General features: G+C 43.5%; 7 protein-coding genes across 7 annotated transcripts; 3 read left to right on the top strand and 4 right to left on the bottom strand.

The window, feature by feature from the left end:
- Positions 1–2,370: 2,370 nt before the first annotated feature.
- On the top strand, positions 2,371–6,096 carry BRETT_004700 (uncharacterized protein; the record flags this gene model as incomplete). The annotated part of the gene is made up of 1 exon (XM_041283193.1): positions 2,371–6,096. One exon carries the CDS (start codon positions 2,371–2,373, stop codon positions 6,094–6,096), a length of 3,726 nt encoding a protein of 1,241 aa, XP_041136545.1.
- A 279-nt stretch (positions 6,097–6,375) lies between these two features.
- Positions 6,376–7,623, bottom strand: BRETT_004699 (uncharacterized protein; the record flags this gene model as incomplete). Its single annotated transcript, XM_041283192.1, has 1 exon — positions 6,376–7,623. One exon carries the CDS (start codon positions 7,621–7,623, stop codon positions 6,376–6,378), a length of 1,248 nt encoding a protein of 415 aa, XP_041136544.1.
- A 238-nt stretch (positions 7,624–7,861) lies between these two features.
- On the bottom strand, positions 7,862–9,757 carry BRETT_004698 (uncharacterized protein; the record flags this gene model as incomplete). The annotated part of the gene is made up of 1 exon (XM_041283191.1): positions 7,862–9,757. The coding sequence occupies one exon, from the start codon at positions 9,755–9,757 to the stop codon at positions 7,862–7,864; it is 1,896 nt and encodes a 631-aa protein (XP_041136543.1).
- A 1,437-nt stretch (positions 9,758–11,194) lies between these two features.
- On the bottom strand, positions 11,195–11,968 carry BRETT_004697 (uncharacterized protein; the record flags this gene model as incomplete). The annotated part of the gene is made up of 1 exon (XM_041283190.1): positions 11,195–11,968. The coding sequence occupies one exon, from the start codon at positions 11,966–11,968 to the stop codon at positions 11,195–11,197; it is 774 nt and encodes a 257-aa protein (XP_041136542.1).
- A 1,411-nt stretch (positions 11,969–13,379) lies between these two features.
- BRETT_004696 (uncharacterized protein) lies at positions 13,380–14,159 on the bottom strand (the record flags this gene model as incomplete). Its single annotated transcript, XM_041283189.1, has 1 exon — positions 13,380–14,159. One exon carries the CDS (start codon positions 14,157–14,159, stop codon positions 13,380–13,382), a length of 780 nt encoding a protein of 259 aa, XP_041136541.1.
- A 5,047-nt stretch (positions 14,160–19,206) lies between these two features.
- BRETT_004695 (uncharacterized protein) lies at positions 19,207–20,925 on the top strand (the record flags this gene model as incomplete). The annotated part of the gene is made up of 1 exon (XM_041283188.1): positions 19,207–20,925. The coding sequence occupies one exon, from the start codon at positions 19,207–19,209 to the stop codon at positions 20,923–20,925; it is 1,719 nt and encodes a 572-aa protein (XP_041136540.1).
- A 745-nt stretch (positions 20,926–21,670) lies between these two features.
- On the top strand, positions 21,671–22,294 carry BRETT_004694 (uncharacterized protein; the record flags this gene model as incomplete). The annotated part of the gene is made up of 1 exon (XM_041283187.1): positions 21,671–22,294. One exon carries the CDS (start codon positions 21,671–21,673, stop codon positions 22,292–22,294), a length of 624 nt encoding a protein of 207 aa, XP_041136539.1.
- Between the last annotated feature and the right edge of the window lie 101 nt (positions 22,295–22,395).

The raw sequence follows: 22,395 nt of genomic DNA, 5'->3' as shown, positions 1-22,395 counted from the left end.
AATTCCCTGATAAAAAGTTTCTTTTAAGCAAAGAACTACAAATCAAAAAGTTATAAAGTGCAAGAATATGTAATAGAAATGAAGCTTAAATTCCTATAGTGTATCAAGTGAAGATATTGAGCATAAAACTAGTCAAAGAATTTCTTACATTTTATGTACTGTAAATACATTTGAAGAATAATTAAGGAGTACTAAATATAGTACACAAGTAAGAGATATACTTACACTGGTTCCACTTAAGTGAAGAATGGCATAGAAATCCAAGCTGCGGGACTAATTATGAATATAAGACTTACTGTAGAATAGTGACTGTATAGTAACTACGGAATACTTACCATAAAATGCACACTTTGACATACGTGTGTAATACTGATTAAAGAAATTTATATCACACTTGTGGAACTCTTACTGTGACATACTGCTGATTATTGTGGATATTCAGTGGATATTTCCTATTACTGTTTCAGTGCTAATATCGGAATGTGAAATACCCAATTGTTCAAGATGCTACACTGAGAATCCCTTGAGATACAAAATTTGCCAAAGCCATAACTTCTTTTTCCTCAGTTTAACGCAGATAAGCAATCTGAATCACCATTAAATGTCAAAGACTCACAAACTTGACAGCACATCTATGCTTGCTATCATTACTCATTACTATTCGTGTAGTGAACCTTGTGACATCACACCAGAAACAATCCACAAACCACAGTTGGCACACCATCCTTACACCAAACAATTAGCCCAAATAAAACTCAGGTACCATTCACTAGTATACTTAGTGTGGAACTATAGAAATCCAAGCAGTAGTTTTCGTAATACACCTCAAAATGCTTAGTAGCGTACTCCACCAAACACTTAAAACATTGTGTGTCAAGCTCAAACCTCCACATTCCCTCCATACTATATCTTCACAAATCTATGTAACTTCGCCCATCTCAAACCCACAAGAAACGCCGGACAAAAAAAGAAGCAAAAGAAAGCCCCTTCGGCTGGCTGCATTGTTTTCACGCATTATCCGGTGAATGACTGAACGCCAAAAGTCGAAAAAAAAATAAAAATAAAATTACAGATTCTTCTCTGTGACCTGCTGGCTAAATATAGCATTCTGGCTCCGGCCGGCAACAAGCCAACTCACATATGCTGATTTTTTCTTCCATTTAACTTTTCTCCTGCTCATTTGTTTGTCTTGATTACTGTTTCCATTCACCACCGACCGTGCGATTGTTTGTCGGCTTTTTTTTTTTTTTTTTTTTTTTCCCGTTTCCTCTGACGTTACTGCTACATGTTCACACATTGTTCCTTATTGCGGAGGCTGCTAAGCCATATGTAAATAATTATTTGTGCCCCTGCTTTATATAATTTCAGTTTTCTGGTGCCAGCCACTTGTTCATTTGCATTTCTAAGCCCACAATCCTGACAAAGTCTCAGCATTATCTCGCCATTGTTCTCGCTATTATCTTCCATCTCAACTGCCATTTTTATTGTGGGTGTGAATAAGTTTTTCAGCATTTCCTGCTGTCTCCGATCGCTTCGTAAGCTAAAATAAAAGCTTGATTTATTTCTACTTTATTCATTTTCATTTATTTTCACGTATTTCATCTCATTCCTTCGGTTTCTTTTCAAGATCCGTGCAAAATACTTCCTCGATCACTCGCTCACACAGTGTGAAAACAGGCCGGCTATATCTATCGCTTCATTCAACTTCATTCAACTTCATTCAGCTATATCTCGACCTATATCAACATCATCTCAACATCATCTCAGCATCATCTTGGTTTCATTCTTGTTCATTCTCTTGTCATAGGCAGACAGCCAAGAATAGCATTGGATTGAGCTTGCATTGCTCACTTTTTATTGGTCTGTACAACTCTCGGAATTTCGTTCGCTTACATCAATACGAGAGCACAGGATCAGAACGTTGGAAGTTACAGTTTCTGCCTTAGCAGTACCAGTTGGTTTTGATAGACCACAACAGGCTTGGTTAGAGCTTAGATATTAGGTATTAGAATATTGATTAGAGCTTAGATAGTTGGATAAGTTCCATTAAGGTATTAACCATTTTGACTAGAGCATCCTGATTAGGGTATTATAGCAACTCTATCAGAGCGTCTTGTTTAGAGCAACTTGATTAGGGTATTTTGGCTAGAACATCTTGATTAGAGCATCTTGATTATTCCTCAAGATTAGAATATCTTGATTAGATCATCTTGACTAGAACATCTTGATTAGATCCTCTTGACTAGAACATCTTGACTAGAGCATCTTGATTAGATCATCTTGACTAAATTCAATACCATCCTTATACCCTCTCCGAATAAACCACTGGACATCCTAATTAAACCATCTTAAGCTTCCTGCCGATTCATCATGAAAACTCTGGCACAGAACTTTCACTACACGCAGAATTACAGCAGTGGGAGCCTGGCACGGTCAGCAAGCCGCCGGCTCAAGTCCTTGTCGTCGTCTCCGTCGGCATCGGGCGGAAAAACGGCGTCAACGCCTGTCCGAAAGATCAAGAAGCTGGAGAGAGCACTTAGCAAGTTTGACTCGATCAAGAAATACACAACCACCAAGACAAACATCCTCCGGCTAGTGCTACTCCCGTACTTGAGGCAGAGGCCGAATTTCGGCTCTTCCAGGCTGCAGCCGGCCCCACAGTCGTTTCTGCTCGTTTCTGCATCGTGCAGCGTGCTGATTGGCTGGTGGAAGTCGCTCTTGGCGGCCACAACGGGCCATTTCCAGCAGTTGGTGTCCCTGGACCGCAACTGCTATCTGGAGTGCATCTCGCGGATAGTTTCGCGGCCCGAGTGGGAGGTCTGCCGCACTCTGGGCGACACACCGGGCTCAAAACTGCAATCGCAGGCCGTGCAGCTCGCCCAGACGTACAGTGAGCTCCTGCTGCAGACTTTCGGCCTTGCCGTGGACAGGCTTTCGGTCAAACACGTGTCTGTGGCGGTTTCGGCGTTCGCCGGCAAGATTTTCGCCTACTCCTTCTTCTGGGTGCCTCGTATCTGCCACGGGTTGGCGTTTCTCCTCAACACAAAGGTGAAAAACTACACCCTGGTGCACGACATGTGTGTTTTGGGGCTCCAGCCGGGGCAGCAGGCACTCAGACACTCGCCAGGCTCCCAAACTGCCCGGGAGTCGTTTTTGCAGGCGTTGAAAGACGTCTCGGGGCTCGTTCCCAAGTATATGGGGCCCGTGATGGCGGAAAGCCCCCGAAAAACGCGGTTCCGGGTCGAGGCCGGATTCCTGAACTCGGTGTACCCGCCCAAGGGCAAGATCCAGGGCATCCAGGACACCCGGGGCACCTGGTGTGCTCGCTGGGCATCGCTGGACTCCATCGACGTGTTTTGTTCTTTTTTGCGCCACTACATGCACATCTGCTCGCAGATCCTGCGTTCGAAGCCCGCCTGGGGCACTGACAGCCTGCACACGTGTGCACTACCGGGCATGCTTGTTGTCACCACCCACGTTTATGAGATTTTCGACTGGCACATGCGGACAGGAGTTCGTTCTCACATGCGGGTGCAAACGATGCAACCAATGCGAATGCAATCAATGAAATCAATGCAATCACAATCAATACAATCACAATCAATGCAATCATTACAATCATCACCATCACCATCCATTCACTCCCCCCACATACAACCATTCTCCGCATCCTCCTCCTTCCCAGTTACATTTTCCAGCGGAATCGCACCCCCCGCTTCTCTCTCCCTCCCATCACCTCCCCTGAAGATCCTCAAAGTCTTGCGAGACCTCATAGTGAACCCAAAGTGCGCGGCAGAATCGATTTCCAGTGGCTGCTTCGTCCGCATGGCCGAAAATGTGCTCAAGATCCTCGTTTGCCAGACCAAAGTCCTGCAGACCGCGTCGGTCGACCGCATACTGCAGCTTTTCGTGAAGTTTGCCCGCACCGTGAAGTGTGAATTTCCCGCCGAGGGTTCTGCGTACATTGCCAGCAGGCAGACGATCGACTGGTCGTTCTGGATCGCCGTGTTCTTCAAGCTTTTGGCCTCAGCCAGCATCTCCTGCGAGCTCCGCGGCTTGTCGATCATCTACCAGTGCTGGGACCTCATCCCGGAGTACCAGATGTCGAGCGGCAAGAACACGTACCAGCCGGTGAAGTCGGACTTGGCGTCCAGACTCGTCTCCGAGAAGATGTGGCTTGCATTTTTCGGCCACTACCTTCCGCTCGTCCGCTCCTTCTACATCCGGCTCTTGGTCTGGAAAGTGCTCGGGCAGGACTCTCTCGGTCTGGCGGAACGTGCCGCCAGGTCCTTTGGCGACTCCATTGCACGCGAGAGACTTACCAAGGCCGTTTGCTTGCTGCTGAAAAAGACTTTCCGGCTCACGAAAACCGTCTCTTTCAGTCCCGACGACCCAATCATCAACAAACGCATCATCATCCAGCAGATGGACCCCTCTTTCTGCTCGGCAACCAAGACAGAGCCCATCCGGGCCTTGGCCTACGATATTTTGGATGATGCCGCCTACACTTGTGCCGGCTTGGCCGTCAGCAGCAAGGGGGTGGACGACGGTGCGGAGATCGACGCGTCGGAAAGCGACGATCCAGAACTTTCTGGTGCACGGGTGTCAGGGCGGAAGTCCTCCGACCCGCCGTCCGGGGACTCCTTGGCAGATACCGGCGGCAAATCCCCCGGCAATATGGCCTCTGGGATCCTCTCTCGTGGGCACACGAAGAAGCATTCGCATAGCTGGGTCTCGCGGCTGTTTAGGCGCGGGTCACTTCACCGAATGGGTGTAAGGATGAGGTCTGAGAGGGCGAAGAGGAGGGGAGGGGGTGAAACTGGGGATGCATTGAAGGGCAGTATGAGTAGAAATATGTTAGCGTCGACTTTTAGGGATGATTCTAGGAATTCTTCCAGGGATACTTTTAACAATGCTTCCAGGAATTCTTCGAAAGATACTTTTTACAATGCTTCCAGGAACTCTTCCAAAGATGTCTCCAAAGACTTCTCCAAAGATACTTCAAAAGACATTTCCAACACCTCCTCTACTCCCCCTAAAGTCTCTTTACTCGAAAAATTGCAAGAAGAAGACAGAAACAACACCTCAGACTCTTACGAGTCCCTACTGCAAACCCCTCCACGCATTTTCGGATCTTCCACCTCGTCTCCATCACTTTCTTCAACCTCCTCATCTCTCTCTTTACTCTCCTCAATGGCTTCAGCCTCGTCTCCGCAGTCTTCAGCCTCCTCGCTAGATTTCTTGGACCAGTTCACCTCATCCTCGAAATATATCGAGTCGATCCAGAAGCTGCAACGCAAAAAGAAGCAGCACAGCATGAAGTTTGTCCCACCAGAGCTAAATGCTGCCTCCACAGAGCTCCCTCTACCTCAATACAGGTTTGAGCTGATAAACAACGACCTCAAGGTTAGTGCCAGCTACCAGAGTTTGCACGAGTTGAACTCAAGTGCCCAAACCCAATCTGGGCAGAGCTTTTTTGCTGGAAGTAGGGTCCTCATTCAGAACACCAAGCCTTGCCTGCCAGATCTTGAAGCTTTCATCTCCAATTTCACGGCATCCTCGACTGACGATCAGATAGATTCAACTACAGACCTTGACATCGATGTTATGGCCTCACCAAACATTCCTGCCTTGCAGACAAACCTCAGACTTCCCCAGAGTTCTTCCGGGCGCAGTTCCGAGTCCGAATCATCCGGTTCAACCGGTTCTTCAAGCGAATCGTCTTCTTTATTGATGATGTCTGCAGTTTCGAGTCTGATCCCGGATCTCGCACATGGCCAGAAATCAATATTCGACAAGACCATCCTGAAATCAGCCCTGTTTTTCGCAAATGGCATCTACGAGTACAACCAGTGCGTCTCCGAGTTGCACACGTTTGTATTCCACCGTCTCAAGGAGTTCAACTCGTCAATCAAGCCTGCAAAAAAGACCAAGTTCGCACTTCAGCCGGCTTTTATGCCTTCCAGGCTCACTTCCACACCTGATGACTTAGGTGGAAACATCTGTGGATATGTTAGTGGAGTCCCCGTTTACGATAGCTTCATTTCAAAGCTCAAAAGCCAGATTCCGTGGATGGCACCGGAAGATCAGGATTAATGCATGATATTCTTTCTCTTTACCGCTAGCATTTTAACAAAGCATACATACACACATAGCATTTTCTTATTTTTACGCCCCAACGGCGTGCTGCATTAACATTAAAATCATATGTAATTAATAAAGCATAATCAAAAATAGAGGGGGAGGGTGTAATGGGCAGGCTGGTAAAAGTTTCATTATTGAAACTTCAAAAGCTTCATAGCTTCATTAACTTCATCCCAACATCGTTTCAACCTATCACATCATCAACTTCATTACATATTCACTGCCTGCTCCTCACCCAGAATCCTTACCACCATCCAAAGAATCTTCAATCGACGTGGAAACAGATGTGATTAATGCAGTTGGCCGTTTTCCCAACTGTTTCACTTCACTCGATTGCTTGCTTTTAATCCAGAGAAACATGCCATAGCTCAAAACAACGCAAATGGCCGAGCTGATAGCCCAAAACGCACCCACACCAAGAATAAATGAAGCCGCCTTGTAGTGATAAAGATAATGCCTGAACCCCTTGAACTTGACGGTAAAGTCAAGATCTGCAGAAGTGATAAATATCGATGGGTTGGCAAACTCTACAATCAACTTGATGTGCTTGCTATCCTCAAGAATGCCTTGCAAAGCCTGCGAGCTGAACATCGGCAACTTCTCTGCAGGAAAGCTCACATCCGCCAGATTGGAATCGTGAAATTTGCCAAACCGAAGCAGTCCCGCCAGAAATGGAGGCAGTACATACTTCATTACCCACGATGGAACAAGCTCAATTGTGCTATCCTTGAGAAGCCACGCTGTTCTCGAGTGGTAGATTCCCCGCCTGCTACTGCTAACCGTTTCCAAGTTTGCAGAAACGTGTTTTGACAAAAAGCTTGGCCAGAAAGATAGCAGGCTGGAAGACCGCTTTTTTCCGCGTAATTCCGTATTTTCAGCAACGGGAATCGCATCTGAGGCATTCACCGTTGATCTATGCAGAGGCCACTCAATTGCCTTCGACCTGAGCGTGTTTGTAGTTTGATCGAAACGCGTTATACCGGGGAGATTGTCTGTTATTGGCCATAATTTGGTGTGCTTCGACTTCTCATCAAGTAAATGCGGGCTGATTTCCCATGGGCGGAGCTTATTGTTGAGTAAGGAATCATCGAGGATCGAAAATCGAAGGCCTACCAGCGGGTCTTGGTGGTCTTTGCCACCCATATCAGCGTATTTGTACCTGAGAGTAACCTCAAAGTTAGAGAGAGAATTGTGCCTTAAAGACGGATCGGCCTGGAGAGATTGCGATTTTTCGTATATGGCGACCAAGCTCTGGATGAAATCGTGCGAATTGGCCACGGCAAACGGCCCTCTGTTCTTGAATACGTAGTCAAAAGTGAGGTGATGCGAAACTATTGGATTTGGTACGAGAATCTGGTAAAACCGCATCCACGCGATTATGGACCAGGGAAGAAGGATGAGGCATACTGTGAATACGGAAATCAGCCAGTATATTGCCAATCTAGAGAGTGCCAGTGGGATCGACACATTTATTCGCATATTGGGAGGCTTGGTTCTGGGATGGAGTGTATGTGAATAATGAGAAGAAGAGCAAGCAAAGAGAGAGGAAGAAAAATAAAATAAGTAAAGAAAAAAAAAAAAATAAATAAATTGAATAAATAAATAAATATAGCAAGCACTATACTATACAACACTACGCAAGACAGCCCCATAATAAACGAAAATTAATGTGTTATATAATATACAGCGATGCAGGAACAAAATAGTCTAGTCTAAATCAGTATCCCAAAGCGACCTTCATGGTGTAGGAAGTGACAAACGGTAGGCACACAACCAAGCATATATAGTGGAAGATATATGCCAAAGCAAGACAGTCCATCTGCAAAGTGGACTTTGAGCCAACGGGCGTGTAAAATGCGGTGATGTAAATAAGCGACGTTGCCGGCGGAAGGCAGAAGTTGATGTTGCAGATGAAGTAAAGGATGTCCTCATTGTAGAAAAGGCCGTCCTTGTGTAGTTTGGAGTTCAAAGCACATCCGATGACTGGAAACACAAACAACTTAAAGAACGTGACTCCAACTGGGGTCCTCCAGGTTCCAGCGGGGAGCTTACTCAAGGACAACCGGCCTATGGTTCCTCCCAAAAGAAGCAACCCGATCGGGACCTCGGCAGCACCAATGTAAGATGTGAAGTCCATGAGGAAAGAAAGTGCAGGTTGGTGGTCGGGAGCATTGGGCATTGTGGCCTGGTCGGTGAACACAAAAAGCGCTTTGACCCAGGGAATCATGCACACGATGATGCTGAGCACAACGGCCACGGAACAGGGCTTCAAAGTACTCGTGAGAAGAACATTCACGGCTTCTTTGAAGATTTTCCAGTAATCAAGGTGCCGCAAGGTCTTCTTGGTCTTGCGGAGGCCTCTTTTGGCCTTCTGCAGCTGGTACTTCTTCCTGGCAATAAAGCCTAAGCCCGGCTGCTTCTCCAAACCCAGCGAAGTCGACGAACTGGACGTGCTGCTGGTGCCAGACTCGAGTTTCTCCATTCTCTTGCGCTCCTTCTCCTCCTCCTTGCTCTGCTTGAGCTCGTTGAAGTGCGAGTACACCCTCACAATGTCATCCATGTTCTCCGGGGCCTGGGTCCTGGAATTCGTCGTGCTCAAGATCGAGTCTGGAACGCTTGCCTTACGGCTTAGTGCCGAACTGTAGCTCAACCTTGATGCCAACCGCGATAGTGCACTGTGCCCACCGACACTGTCCCCGCGGTAGAGAGGTTCCGGGGCCTTGTTGCGTGGATTGACCGATGCATTGTCAATTATGGAATCCAGCGAACTTAGGGTCGATGTCGGCGATATCGGAGCTGTTTCCTCCTGCTCTGCGGCCTCTTCCTGGGGTCCTTCAGCCGTTATTCTTGGCGATGGTGACGTTGCCCGCACTGTCCTGTGCCTGGCATCGCCAGTTTTTGTGTTTTCCTCGCCGGAAGTGCTCTCGGAGCTCGGTAAGGCCTCTTTTAGCAAAGTTGAGCCCGCAGAGTCTTCCTGCAGACTGCTGGTACCTTCACCTGGTGTGTGGGTTTCCCCCGCGGGGGTCGAACCATCCACAATGGCGTCACTGTCCCCAATTTCGGCTCCCTGCTCTAAATCGTCCTCCTCGTCGTCCGAATTGAGCTGCTTGCGGAAATCCAACTCGATCAACTTGAAGCCGCCAAAGTTGAACTGCACTATCATCTGGAGCGCCAAGAAGATGCACACATACGAGACTCCCTTGTCCACATGCTTCAAGATGTTTGAACTCTCCATGGACTGCAAGTATGCAATCGGGAGATCAGAAATGTTCGGTAAAAGACCGCACGACAAAAGTCCACCGTACCAGCTCACGGGGCACCCGAGAGCGGCACCAATCAGGAACGTACCTATGCTTCCGGAGCCCATCATGAAGAAGGACACAATGACAATCGTCGCAATCTGCTTGATATCGCTGTTGTCGATGTTTGTCACAATTTTATCAAACGCCAAAGCCGGCAAGAGAACCATCACTGCCAACGAACTGATGTTTCTCGATGTGTCCACCGTCAACACATTCAGCCTCGCCATGAGCACACCCACGCCGATAATCAAGTATATCTTGAAGATCGGCTTCACTGCAATGTAGATGATTGTACCTAAAGGGACCGACATCTTCTTTTAAATCTGTCTTCCTTCAATATTCACTACTTTGCACTCTTCTCCCTTTTCCTGTAAATGCTATCTGTATCTAACCTGAACGCGGAAGTTCCTTTCCTGCGTACTTTGCTGGTTCTGTACAAGCTCTGTATTGCTGCCTGTGCTTGATCCTGCTTTTTTGCTATCACTATACCTTTAGTGGTTGCAGAAACAACGAGAAAACAAAATGCGGAATCGCAAACAAACAGACACTCTGATACAAAGGAAAAACAATCTAGTCTCTAAAGATTTGGCTTCTGTTGTAAATTGGCAAATTGCTTATAAGCTGATAAATAACAAGTGATACCCGAAATTTTCGCTTCGCCTTGGTTTGTTGGTGCTGGTAGATTTATTATATTACCTTTTTTCCCCAGCCCGCTTTTTCTTTGTCTTAAAAAATCTCTTTTATCTTTTTCTCTCCCTGTGGTGTTTAGCGCGGGATACAATCAACCTTCGCTATCTGTACAATCGCTATCAAACCAACTATAGATCGATTACCAACAACAAAATTGGAGTTGCAAAACAGCCGAAACCAAACAAGTGTAACACAAAATCAGATGATGAAAATTCTTGCTTTGTCCGAGTGCAAATTAGCGTGCTTAAGTACTTGTCAGACGTAAATCGTCAGATCCAGCCAGATGTGGGATACATCAAAAGATCCCACGGCAGAAAATAGAAGCTGGGCCTTATTCAGTGGGATGCAAATTTTCTAAGAAAGAAAAAGAAGGAAAAAAATGCGGAAGAAGCGGAAAAACATACAAAACGTTTTTTCCCCCTATTGTATATCCGGGCAGTATCCTGAGTAGTTCGCCATACTTGAGCTCTACTAAATAATCCCTACTTCCCTGCCCACCGAGAATGAAATATAAGGCGGCCATTTTGGAAAAGAAAAATGCTTTTGATAAATATAGGAGAACAAAGCGATTAGACGTTGCCGAATAAAGGGACCTGGCATCCCACCTGTGGCTTTTTAGTGTAATGGTCTTCTTACGCAATTTAGTTCATCTTACAGGTATACAAACGGACTCGCAATTGTATGCATGGGGTCTTGCAATGGGATCCAGGTAAGCCAAACTTGCAAATTGCAATTTTTCGTATAATTTGATGAAAATAGCTATGCATTTGAATCGGTGTATTATATAAAGTCGGGAGTTTCGGTTGAGATGAAGAAAGAAGGCCGAGACACACTTTCATATGAATGCTTTTTGCAATGAAATCCTGCCCAACAGTGGGATGACTTAAGCGCCCAGAGATCTCGTGCATTTCGAAAACGGGCTTTTTGTGCATGCAATGTGCATAGATATGATAAATTACAATATATATAGAATATATATTATATCAGCTGTGCTGAGCCACCCTTACTCGCAACAAAAATCGAATATTCCCGACTTGAGCCATTACCGGGATCAATTATCACTCGAACACCGTGTCATCACCAAGAAAGCGCCATTCTGGAAACCGCTGTTTCATGTTTGTAGGATCCAAAGATGGGTATCTGGCCTTGATAATCTTCATCATCGCATCATACAGGATCTTGTAGCCCTTCCCTTTGAGGTGAATTCCATCCACAAGCAAGTCACTAGTGCTCAATTGAGGATGTGCGTCTAGAAATTGCTTCATTGAATTGTAGAGATGGACAACCGGAATATCTTCAGCGCTGCATTTTTCAGCCATGGCATCTGCATACTGCTTGTTAATCGCTGAACTTCTATAGTCACCTGTCTCCATGTCTTCTGGATACACCTTAGCCCACAATTCCTGATCATGAAGTCCTGGAGTCACCACTATAACTGGGATATCTCTCTTTTTAAATTCAGCCACCACCATCATCATGTTTGCCACGTATTCGTCGATATCGATATGCTGGTTGTTCTCCGGGTTCGTTCCCTGAAGTCGAGCATCGTTTGTACCAAAGAATGCATACGCTAATACGATTTTCTCGTTTGCAGACCTCAAGTCATGTTCATACTTGAGAATTGGGCCTATAAGCTTAGCTGCATCCCTCGAAGTGTAGCCTGAAAATCCTCTTTGAACAACCTCCAATTTTCTGGCATATGCATTTGATAGTCCGGCACCGAGTGTAAATTGAGGCTCATCTTCGTAAGTTGGTGGATACTCATTAAACGCGAATTCAGTAATCGAATCGCCAAACATTAAGAAACGCTTGAATTGAAATGGTGATGTCATTGTGTACACGGGAGTTTATTTAATGAGTGTCTTGAGTAATATCTATCAATTGAGCCACCAAAGTTGTAACTTGCGTTGTAATTTAATGCGACGGTAAACTCAATGCGTGATTGTAAGAAGATAAGCATACGAACTGTTAAATGTAAAATGCATCTGTACACCAGAAATGGTGACGAATAATAACGAGGGAAAAAGCTGAGAGTAGTGCTTGCCGTTTTCAGGCCTCCCACGTATTAGGTAATAATGCCGAAATCCGATTATCCCTGAATTTTAATATGCGGTAAAGTTTGTTCGTACCATCTTGTTTATTAAAAGCACAAGGCTTTGATAACGTTAAACAACAAAACAAAAAAGCAGTGTAGGTTGGTAGGGGTGCACAAAAGTGTTGTAGCTTTCAATTTCTGATAAGTAATCTTTTGTTTCGGTTAGAGGCTTTAGTTTGGAGCGGATTACACGCACTGAGAGTTAATGTCAGACAATGACATCATTCTTCTTCAAAATATATTTCTAGAGGAGATAAAGGAATTAAATTATTTGTTCTTTCCATCGTGCTAAATATTATATTGTATGCTTGTTGATGAAATAAGTAACAGTGCATTTCAGGGCCTTGTTTCATATTATGCAAATATCAGGGCACAAATGAAAATGGATAAAGTGAGTATTTCCAAAAACCATCCACCTAAGTATGATACGCAAATACTCGAAATATAACCCGAAGACCCGTGCATATAAATCTGAGCTGATCCTATTTTTTTATCAAACTGAATTTAAATTGTTCTTTTTTCATCCATTAAATGACCAAAATTTGGGCTCTTTTCGAAACCAGCCTAGTTTTAATTAGTTTGCCGATCATATTGTTCACATTTCTTAGTTTATAATTACAAAATCGTGTATCTTGTCTTGTTACCCCGCTTTATGCGGCCATAAAGGTTGCTCCTTGTGAAATCACCGAGACCGTTTGAATCATTCGGAAAATTTTCTGACCGGAACAAAATCTTCATGTAAGCATCGATTTCCACTTATTTTGTAACATTTTTTAGCAAATTTTATTTTTTGCCAAGCAAACAGATTTTGAAAATGCACCGATAAATTTTGAATAATCTCCATAACCTGACCATTTGGAAAGAATTATAGCTTTGCCGAAAAGCAGTGAAATCGATTGGAAACCACCAGCATTAAAATTAATACCAGTCGGTTTGGAAATCTATTACAAAATGCCAAGAAGAAAATAAGTAGCTTTCGAATGTAGTAGTGAGAAAAAGTTCTACAAAAACGGCAATTGGAATTCCATATTATGAAGAGACAAACGATACCTACAGCAAATTCAGTTGTTGACCGCACATATAAAATTGATAATCTAGATAAAAAATAAAAAGTTGTACGTAATGTAAATGCTCACAACCAACGGGTTTCAACCCTTGTTGAAGTCAGTGTCGTAAGTGATCTCAGGCCAGTCTGGGAATCTTATCTTCATGTTTGGTGGATAGTACTCAGGATAGTTCTCCTTGATCAACTCCATTAAACCATCAAAGACGATCTTGTAGGAGATTCCACTCATGTGAATTCCATCGACAAGCATGTCACCAATGGTGACGCTAGGATGATCATCCATGTACTTCTTCATTGCATTGTAGAAGTGGAAGCAAGGAACCTTGAGCTCCTCAGTAGCAAACTTGTACAAAGCATCTGCATACTGCTTCTGGACCTCACTACTACGGTAATTTCCAGTTGGAACATCCTCTGGGCAGTGCTTGCTCCACAACTTTTGGTCGTGAAGAGCAGGTGTCACCAACAAGACATGGATGTTTCTCTTTTGGTATTCGGCAACCAACTTCTTCATGTTCTCCAAGTACTGAGGAATGTCGACGTGCTGGTAGTTGCCACCCTCACCCATAACTCTGGAATCGTTAGTGCCGAAGTAGATGTATCCAATCTTAACTTGCTCAGCCTCTGGTTTGGTGTCGTGCTCATACTTAAGGACTGGTCCAATAAGCTTCAAAGCATCTCTAGTGCAGTAACCTGCAAAACCATGACGGACAACCTGCATTCTTCTGACGTAAGCATCGGTGAAAGCAGCACCCAAAGTGAACTGTGGGTCATGTTCGTGTGTTTCTGGAAGCTGGTTGAAAGAATACTCAGTGATCGAGTCACCGAACATCAAGAACTTGTTGTATTGGAAAGGGGAAGACATTGTTGCAGAGATTTGCTTTTTTTTTTTGCTGTTGATTAGTTTGCTGTTGTGCTTATTGATTTCCAAGTCAAAATCTCAAGAATCAGTTGAATTACTTTTGTAAAAACAGGGGGCGCCGACCCCTATTTATACCTGCTCAACATGGGGTGGACATATTACTCCTATCATCTAACCTCATAGTAAACGAACTGGTTACCCCGCTTCTGCCTAGTCTCGAAAGCGGCACAAACATGTAAATATTTCATGGTGGTTACCAAAATATTTTGCAGGATTCACAGCCTCGGATATTGCACACAAACAGATACATGATTATGTGGTTACAATTGAAAGAAATAAAACGAACAATAAGTAAAAATAGCTGCTCCCGTAATAATATATTTGCCAACGGTTCATATGCACAATCCATCAAAATCCTGAAAATTTTCATTCTTCTGTTTTTTCCTTTATGTACGGGCCCTTCTGTATTTCCCAAAGTCCAATCATTTACCATTTAATATATAAATATAGCACATTAAAGCAGCCGCTTTTTTATTCCTGTGTGATAAAGGATGGTAATTTTACACACGTTTTGGAGAAAACTGCGATCTTCATTATCAAATATATCCTCGTAGTTTACTTAACCCAATTACGAATACGATGTTATGTGGCTGAGTAAGCTTTCTTCTTATCTACAACACAAATCTGGCTGTACTGTTATCAAAAATCTCTGAAATACTAGAGAAATTACCTATGTGAAGGCCCACAAAACAATACAAACAAGGGTAATTGGGCTTTGTGCGTTCCTTGCCCCAGGGTGTGCCTGATTCTATTGAAATTGCTCTTTCATATTGTTCGCACAATATTGTTTCATTACGTAATTGCGGAGTGCCCAAAATCTTTATAGTGGTTGTTTAAATGCCGAGGGAAGGAACGTTAAACTTACTAGTGCAATTTTTGAGGATTTGCCGTGCCAAATAACAACCTAACTAATAACTTGAATCGCTATCATTATTTTGTTGCAAACTCTTGTGCATGGATCAATTTTGGCTGTCCCAGGGTTTAGAATACGGGAACTGCATTTATTAAGACGGACTTAAATGCCACTTGTTAGCATTACGTTGCTGTTTTGTAAATTAAGTCTGATAATGCTTGGTCAGCATCACATTAAATTTTTCCTTGGGAAGTGTCTTTTCTTTTTCTAGCTCGAACGGGGTTAATCCAGCGCTAGTCATACGGAATGAAATTATACCTTTTGTTTCGCACATGTTGATTGTTTCGCGCGTATTTATTTATTTTCTGTATTCTCGTATTTTTTTGTGTGGCCTTCTTCTATTCCGAAAAGGGAAATATACCGATCAGCATCCATCTGTACATACATCCCAATTGCATGGCTATTTTACGCACGTCTTCTCTTTATCATTTGAAGGCAGTTAGTTGTATGGGATTATCCAATTCTTTCAATGGCATTATCAAAGTGCAAAAGCACGCTTTCGCAAGCGCTTTATTAATTTACAGGACACCAGTTGGTGGTACTATTTCTAATCAAAATATGAAAAGGAGAATAAAATATTTTCTATATAGTAAATGTCATAAAAATAGATCAGAATTTAAAATCAAGCCATAAGAGGATCTGGTGGGTCTGTTCTTAGCATAATAATCACAATTTGTCTTTGTTCCTTACATTTTGAAGGATCTACAAAACCAAACTAAGGTAATAATAGATTGCATTGTTAAGTTTTCAGTCCTTATTGAACTCATTTATGGTACTCACCTACTGATTATCCTAACTTCGTATTAGCCACTTGTTCATATCGTGCATATTATTAGTCAGATGTTACTTAAAGAATCTGCTTTCTGCAATTTGATATTCCTGATAAAACAGATGACAATGTTTGCATTTAAACAAAAAGCAGTAGATTGCCTTTTGGATAAAACGTCTGACGCATCTTTATGAACCGATTAAAAGTACAAAATTCGGCATTCTTCGTTCTAGGATAACATAAGCATTAATTTGGTAATTTAAAATCTAACAATGTCAATTCATAAACCTTAATATTTCTGTTATACGCAACGAAGCAACTTAGTTCTGCCGTACATTTTTATTAGTAATGTCAATTAGGGGCCTGTTATATTTAATGGCAATCTAAATATTCCCAATCTGAACCAAATTTAAATATATAAATGATATTAAATTGAAGAAAATTAAATTAGTGAAACAACGAAGGCAGTGGAAGGAAACATTCTAGTGATAGCAATTAATCCCAGACATATCAATTTTCAACATTTAAGGCGGTGCTATCTGATAGACCGGACTATCGACGAAATCATTTCCGTGAGTGATATTGAGATGATGAAGCGGGAAATTTGAGTAATTTCAAGAGACAAACAAAATTGTTGGTGTTTTTAAAGCAAATCTTGGGTTTGTGAAATACCCGAATATTTTGGACCACTAAAAATATTCAGAATGTTGTGAGTTTGATGTATTAATTGCTTTTCTGGCGGTACAAGGTTTTCAGAATTCTGAAATGGACGATCGACTGATCTAACGATACGATAAACTGACGATATCCGTCGATCGACTAACAAGAAGAATAGACTTTTAACCGGCACAGAAAAACGGCTTGGTGAATAGGCATCACAGCTTTCCGAAATTTTTTTAAATAATATAATTACATCTGCCTGCTTACAAAAACAGCGGTGATAAATCTTATTGTTCGAGGAGAGTGACCAATACCATATTATGATTGTCCCTGGAATTGCCGTTGGAATCGTTACGAATTTAGTGCTTGTTGGTTATTCTTCTTTCTTCTCATTTGCCGTTGCTGATTCAAGCATTCTATTGAACAGAGAGTCACCTGCATACGAATACGGTTCAATGAAATGAATACTTGTTAATCAACTACCGGTATTACAATTTCAAAACATAGAAAAAATGAAACTTGATTTACACTGCTGTTGCTGCTTTAATTGAATAACGGCAATGGTACAATTTAATTTCGGTCAAGCAAAAAAAGATACAACTTTTTGTGTGAAAGGCTCTGGAAGTTTCAAGGTATAAAAAGAGGTAAATTGAACTGAGCTCCAACACTAATTGAAGTGATCCCGTTATATGCCTAAGGGACAAACATTCAACCGTTTTCTTTCCAATGTTTGACTTTTTCTTTTTCCTATTGGTTTTTCTCATGCAGTACTAATCTTGTTATTGTTATAGTTGTACTTTTTCATTTTGTATTTTTCAAGTGGCTGGGGCTATGTTGAAAGGTATAGATTTTCTTTCCGGCTCGGACAATCCAATCTCAGCGTTAAAAACTCAAGTTTTTTTTTCACTCAAGAACCCAGATCTTGGCGCTTAAATGGTATTGGCAAGTTATGGGATTTTTCCATTTAACCTATCACTGCGCGTGGTTTCTAGCAGTAAAGAACACAATTGAACGGATCTGGAATGCCCCGGGAGCGTAATATAAGTAAAAGAGGAAACTTTGGATGATTTCTGGGTGCCCAAATTATCGTGTGAGCTCTTATTATGCAGCGATTCCTATTTTTATAATTTTATTTCCTATTCTTCCACGATGATTGGCGTTGATGATTCAGTGAAAAAAAAAGCTATAGACTAATTTTATCCAGGTAGTGTGGAAGAGAGGTAAGGCAAATAGTTGAATGAATAGGGAGAGAGAGAGATTACATATTTGTATGTAGGCTTGTAGAATAAGCATAAAATAATGGATGTAGGGTGGTAGGTCAAGCATCAGAGACAAGAGTGATAAACTTTCAATGCTTTTAAAAGTTGTTAGTAGGCATCTGACTGGAGTTCTGCATCTCAGTCACTGATGGCTACAAGTAACACACATAAGTATTTTGCAGTATGCACTGATTTAGAATATCTGTTTGGGTGTTTTCTTACAGCTGCATCCATAGAAGATTTTATGGAATGTTGGCGATAGATGAGCACCTCCTTACATCGGATGGCAGCAAAAGCCAACATGTTACAGTTCAAAGCTTAATTAGGTGGAAGGATGGTAATTTTCAGATTTTGTGAGCAAGATATATTTATACAGCATTGAATTTGTGCTTGAGGCCAGACAATAGAATAAGTGAGGGACGGACTGAAAGAAATTGAGGCAGAAGACAAAACGAAGAGGAGGTCTGAATTATGCCAGTTGCTTCGTTCCGCATCCAAAAAGCAAAAAATCAGAGAGCACAATGCACAAGATAATTATTCCCCATTACTGGGCTTTGTTGAGACTACACTCACATTTCAATTCGGGAAATCTACGCCTAAGAAATTGATTGTGTTTGTTCACATTATTCTTATTTTTTTACCTCCTCGTTATTTTTTCTTTGTGCATTCTTCCTGTTTACCTAGCCAATTTAATTTATATCCCTTTCCATTTTCCCTTGTTTCCCATTATGTTGCGTTTATATTATTATTCCAATTTTATTCCGTATTTCACATTTGTTATTTTTCATCCCCTCCCAGTGTCTAGTTATCTTTTTGAATGCTGTGAGCCCTTTTCAGCTTTTAATTAACATAACGGGTCTTTATAGCATTTTGCGTGTATAACTGCAAAGGTTAAAATTTCAAGAGATAGGAACTATTCCGGGTCACCACGTATACTTTAGTGACGCCTTCGCAGTGGACATTTCGCTCGCATTTAATACCGCATCGATATATATTTACGTATATATATTTTTTGCCGTTTCGCACAGATACCGAAAAATTAAGGGAGTGATACACTATTTGCAGCACATATATCAGAAGGCAAATTGCGAGATATAGGCATTGATAGCCAAGCAGGATAACTTATAAACCGAGCTAGATAGCAAATAACTAATAGCTTGAAACAGACGAATAGTTGATACGGATAGCCGACATACGCTCGAATAATAAGTGGAGCAGGCAAGTTAGAACAGACTAGTTGGATAAACTTGAGATACTACTTGAACTTGAGAGACCATTTAAATAAAGTCGAGAAACTACTTGAGGACTCTTCTAGCAAACAAGTAGAAAGAACAGCAATAGCTGAAACCAATACAAAAAGACACAACACACATGTTTAACTCAGACGCAATGTCAGTGTCGAACGACGGGCCGACAGGCTTCAACCCAAACTTCACATTTGGAAACAGCACACACAAGGATACAAGCACACAGCCCATAAACATATCAGGGGCATCGAGGCACGGGTCAGTGTCGCAAAATCCGCGAATGAGGAGAGAAAGCATAGCGCATTCGCAAGGAATGGGAGGTGTTTCGTGGGGATCGGTGACGATAGGATCGTGGCTAAAGGACGAGGTGATGCTGTTTGCCCAGCAGCATGCCCAGGAGAGGAAAAGCAGCCTTTCCTTCGGTGGGAATGTGAACGCAGGGTCGATCCAGGTGCAGAACCACAAGAATTCGATAAATAACCCGGCGTCGTTCGTGCCGATCATGGAGGCAGGTGGTGCAACGGAAGGTGGCGATGCAGCAGAGGGCAGCGGTGCAGGGATGTCGTCGCCGAACAGCTCGTCGTACTTGGCGGACTTGGAGGCGAACTACTGCAAGGACTACAGTTGCTGCGGGCAGTTGTTGCCGACGTTGCACGACCTTCTTCGCCACTATGAGGAGATGCACATTCAGCAGGAGCCGGTTGTGGAAACGCCGCGGGCACACCCGATGAATGGCAACGGGATGGATGCGGTTTCGACAAATGAGGTTTTTCTGAATCCGCAGGATGAGGTGGGCGGGTTTGGGCAGGAGCCAGGCGAAAGCAAGCTGGAGCAAGGCGCGAATGTGGGCCAGGGGCGAAATCAGGGTGGCCGAATGCAAGATAACCAAATGCAAAATAACCAAATGCAAAATAACCAAATGCAAAATAACCAGCTACAAAATAACCAGCTGCAAAATAACCAAATGCAAAGTAACCAGCTGCAAAACAACCAAATGCAAAATGATCAACTGCAAATTGACCAAAACCAGCAGACGGCGTCAAACAACTACGGGGAGGACGCAGAGATGCAGATCGACGAGTTTTCGTTCGATCAGGTGCCCGCGTTGACTACGGGGCAGTCGCCGGTGGGCCTGGAGGAACAGTTCCAGTTCCAGGACACACCGGGGGCTGCGGGGTCGCTCTTCGGGAGTGGGTTCCCACTGGTGGACGACGGCCACCAGGTGGGCTCTCCGCTGGGCGGGGCCTCTTTCTTCGGGGGCGGCCTGGCCACTGGGGCGTCTGCCGGAGCCTCTACCGGGACATCTATCGGGGGGCCACCTGGGGGCAGTGGTAGCTCCACCGGGAACCAGGCCGGCGGCCACGCGGGAAACCCGGTACCACCCGGCAAGGCCCTGTTGCACAAACACCCAGGCACCTCCAAGCGTGACATCGCCACCGGGAACGACCGGTTTCGCCACCCGGCTCCTCAGCAGCACAGCCAGCAGAAAAACTACCGTCTCGGCGGTTTTACAAATACTCCAGATGAGGAAATGGAGGATGTATGCATTGACGATCCGGCCCGCCGGTTGTACGTGGCCGAAAGAGACGAGGACAGGCCGTTTAAGTGTCCTGTGATTGGCTGCGATAAGAACTACAAGAACCAGAACGGGTTGAAGTACCACCGGTTGCACGGCCACCAAAACCAGAAGTTGCGGGCCAATCCGGACGGTACGTTTTCGGTAATTGACCCGAGGTCCAACGCCCCATATCCGGCGGGTGCCGATCTTGACAAGGACAAGCCTTACCGGTGTGAGGTTTGCGGTAAGCGGTACAAGAACCTGAACGGGTTGAAGTACCACCGGGGGCACACCACGCATTGATTATTAGGATGTTAGTTTATTTGGGTTGTTGGGGTTCAGACTGTCTCTAATAATTCATCTAGTTTCCTAGGCTGTCTCTAATAGTTCATCTAGTTTTTCTAGGCTTCTAACATGTCTAGCTCTTCTAGTTTTCTAGGTTGTCTACTTTAATTAGTTTATCTAGTTATCTAGGCTATCTAGTTATCTAGGCTGTCTAGTTTGATTAAGCCGTCTGGTTCATCTAGTCTATTTATTCTAGTTTCTAGTCTGGTCTATCTATTCTACCTCTAGTCTTGTGATCACCACCCCTTTAATGCAATCGCTGGCCGCTGCTATTACTCCTTCCTTTTGCTATGTCATTACCTAGAGTCTTCACTTCTGAACCATGTGCATCCCCTTTTTATGCTTCTTTTCTTTGTCATAAACTTTATTCTTTCTTCAGGTTCCCCTTTTGTACAATTCCTTACTTTGCACGCGCTTCACTCTACCGCCTTCTTTCCTCAGCTTTTTCTATTTTAATACAACATAGCCAAATTCATTTCCCCGTAGTTTGTGCTAATGCACCTTTTTCCATCTGCAATCCTCAATCTTTTTTTTTACGCATATCACATCACAGTTGCTTTTTTATTTTTTTTATTTTATTTCTTCCTTGCTGTTCTTATCAGCACATTTTCACTCCACACATCTCTTCTTCATCTTTCAGCACAACACTTCATCGGTGAACCTCAATTCAATCAAAAAAGCATATTTATACAGCATCATCACTATGGCATTGCAATACACACTAGTCTTCTCCCTGTTGATGGTGGAAATGGCCCTGTTTGCCATCATATCTCTTCCCCTTCCACCAAAGGTGAGAAAGCCACTTCTCAACTCAATAAACATCCCATTCCACTCCGAAAAATTCCAGATATTCTTCAAATGTGTCATTGGATTCATTGGTGTGTTGTTCGTGGACTCCTTGCATCGAATGAACAAGGTGACGAACGAGTTGTACAACATGGATAATGGTGGCTTTGTCCCCGAACATTCTGGAATGCCTCCACCACCTCAAGGCAATCCGGGCATCGCCAGCGGCTCAACAAGAGCAGAGATCCAGAGCAGGAGATTCTATGCTCAGAGAAACGTGTATTTGTGCGGGCTCACGTTGTTTTTCTCGCTCGTTGTTAAGAGAACTTACGATTTGGTGTATGATCTTCTGAATGTAAAGGAGGAGCTTGCCAGGCAGCAGAAGGGTGCAAAGTTGGACAAACTCAGTACTGTGGATGAGAAGAACGCCAAGGATGTGAGGCAAAAGATCAAGGACAGCGAAAAGGAGATGAAGAGGCTTAAGAAACAGGCCGAGGCATTATCAAAGGACTACGAGTCTTTGGATAAGAAGGCTAATTGAGGGTTGAAGGTTCCGTGGCGTATGCACAGTTCGGTGCGTGCAATTGGTTATGTAACTAAGTATCTAAGTTAGTAACTAAGCATCTAAGTATCTAACTATAT

Source organism: Brettanomyces bruxellensis, chromosome 7, assembly GCF_011074885.1.
Source record: "Brettanomyces bruxellensis chromosome 7, complete sequence".
Lineage (NCBI taxonomy): Eukaryota > Fungi > Ascomycota > Pichiomycetes > Pichiales > Pichiaceae > Brettanomyces > Brettanomyces bruxellensis.
Note: the sequence above shows the minus strand (reverse complement) of the source record. Positions and strands in the feature narration are given on the sequence as shown.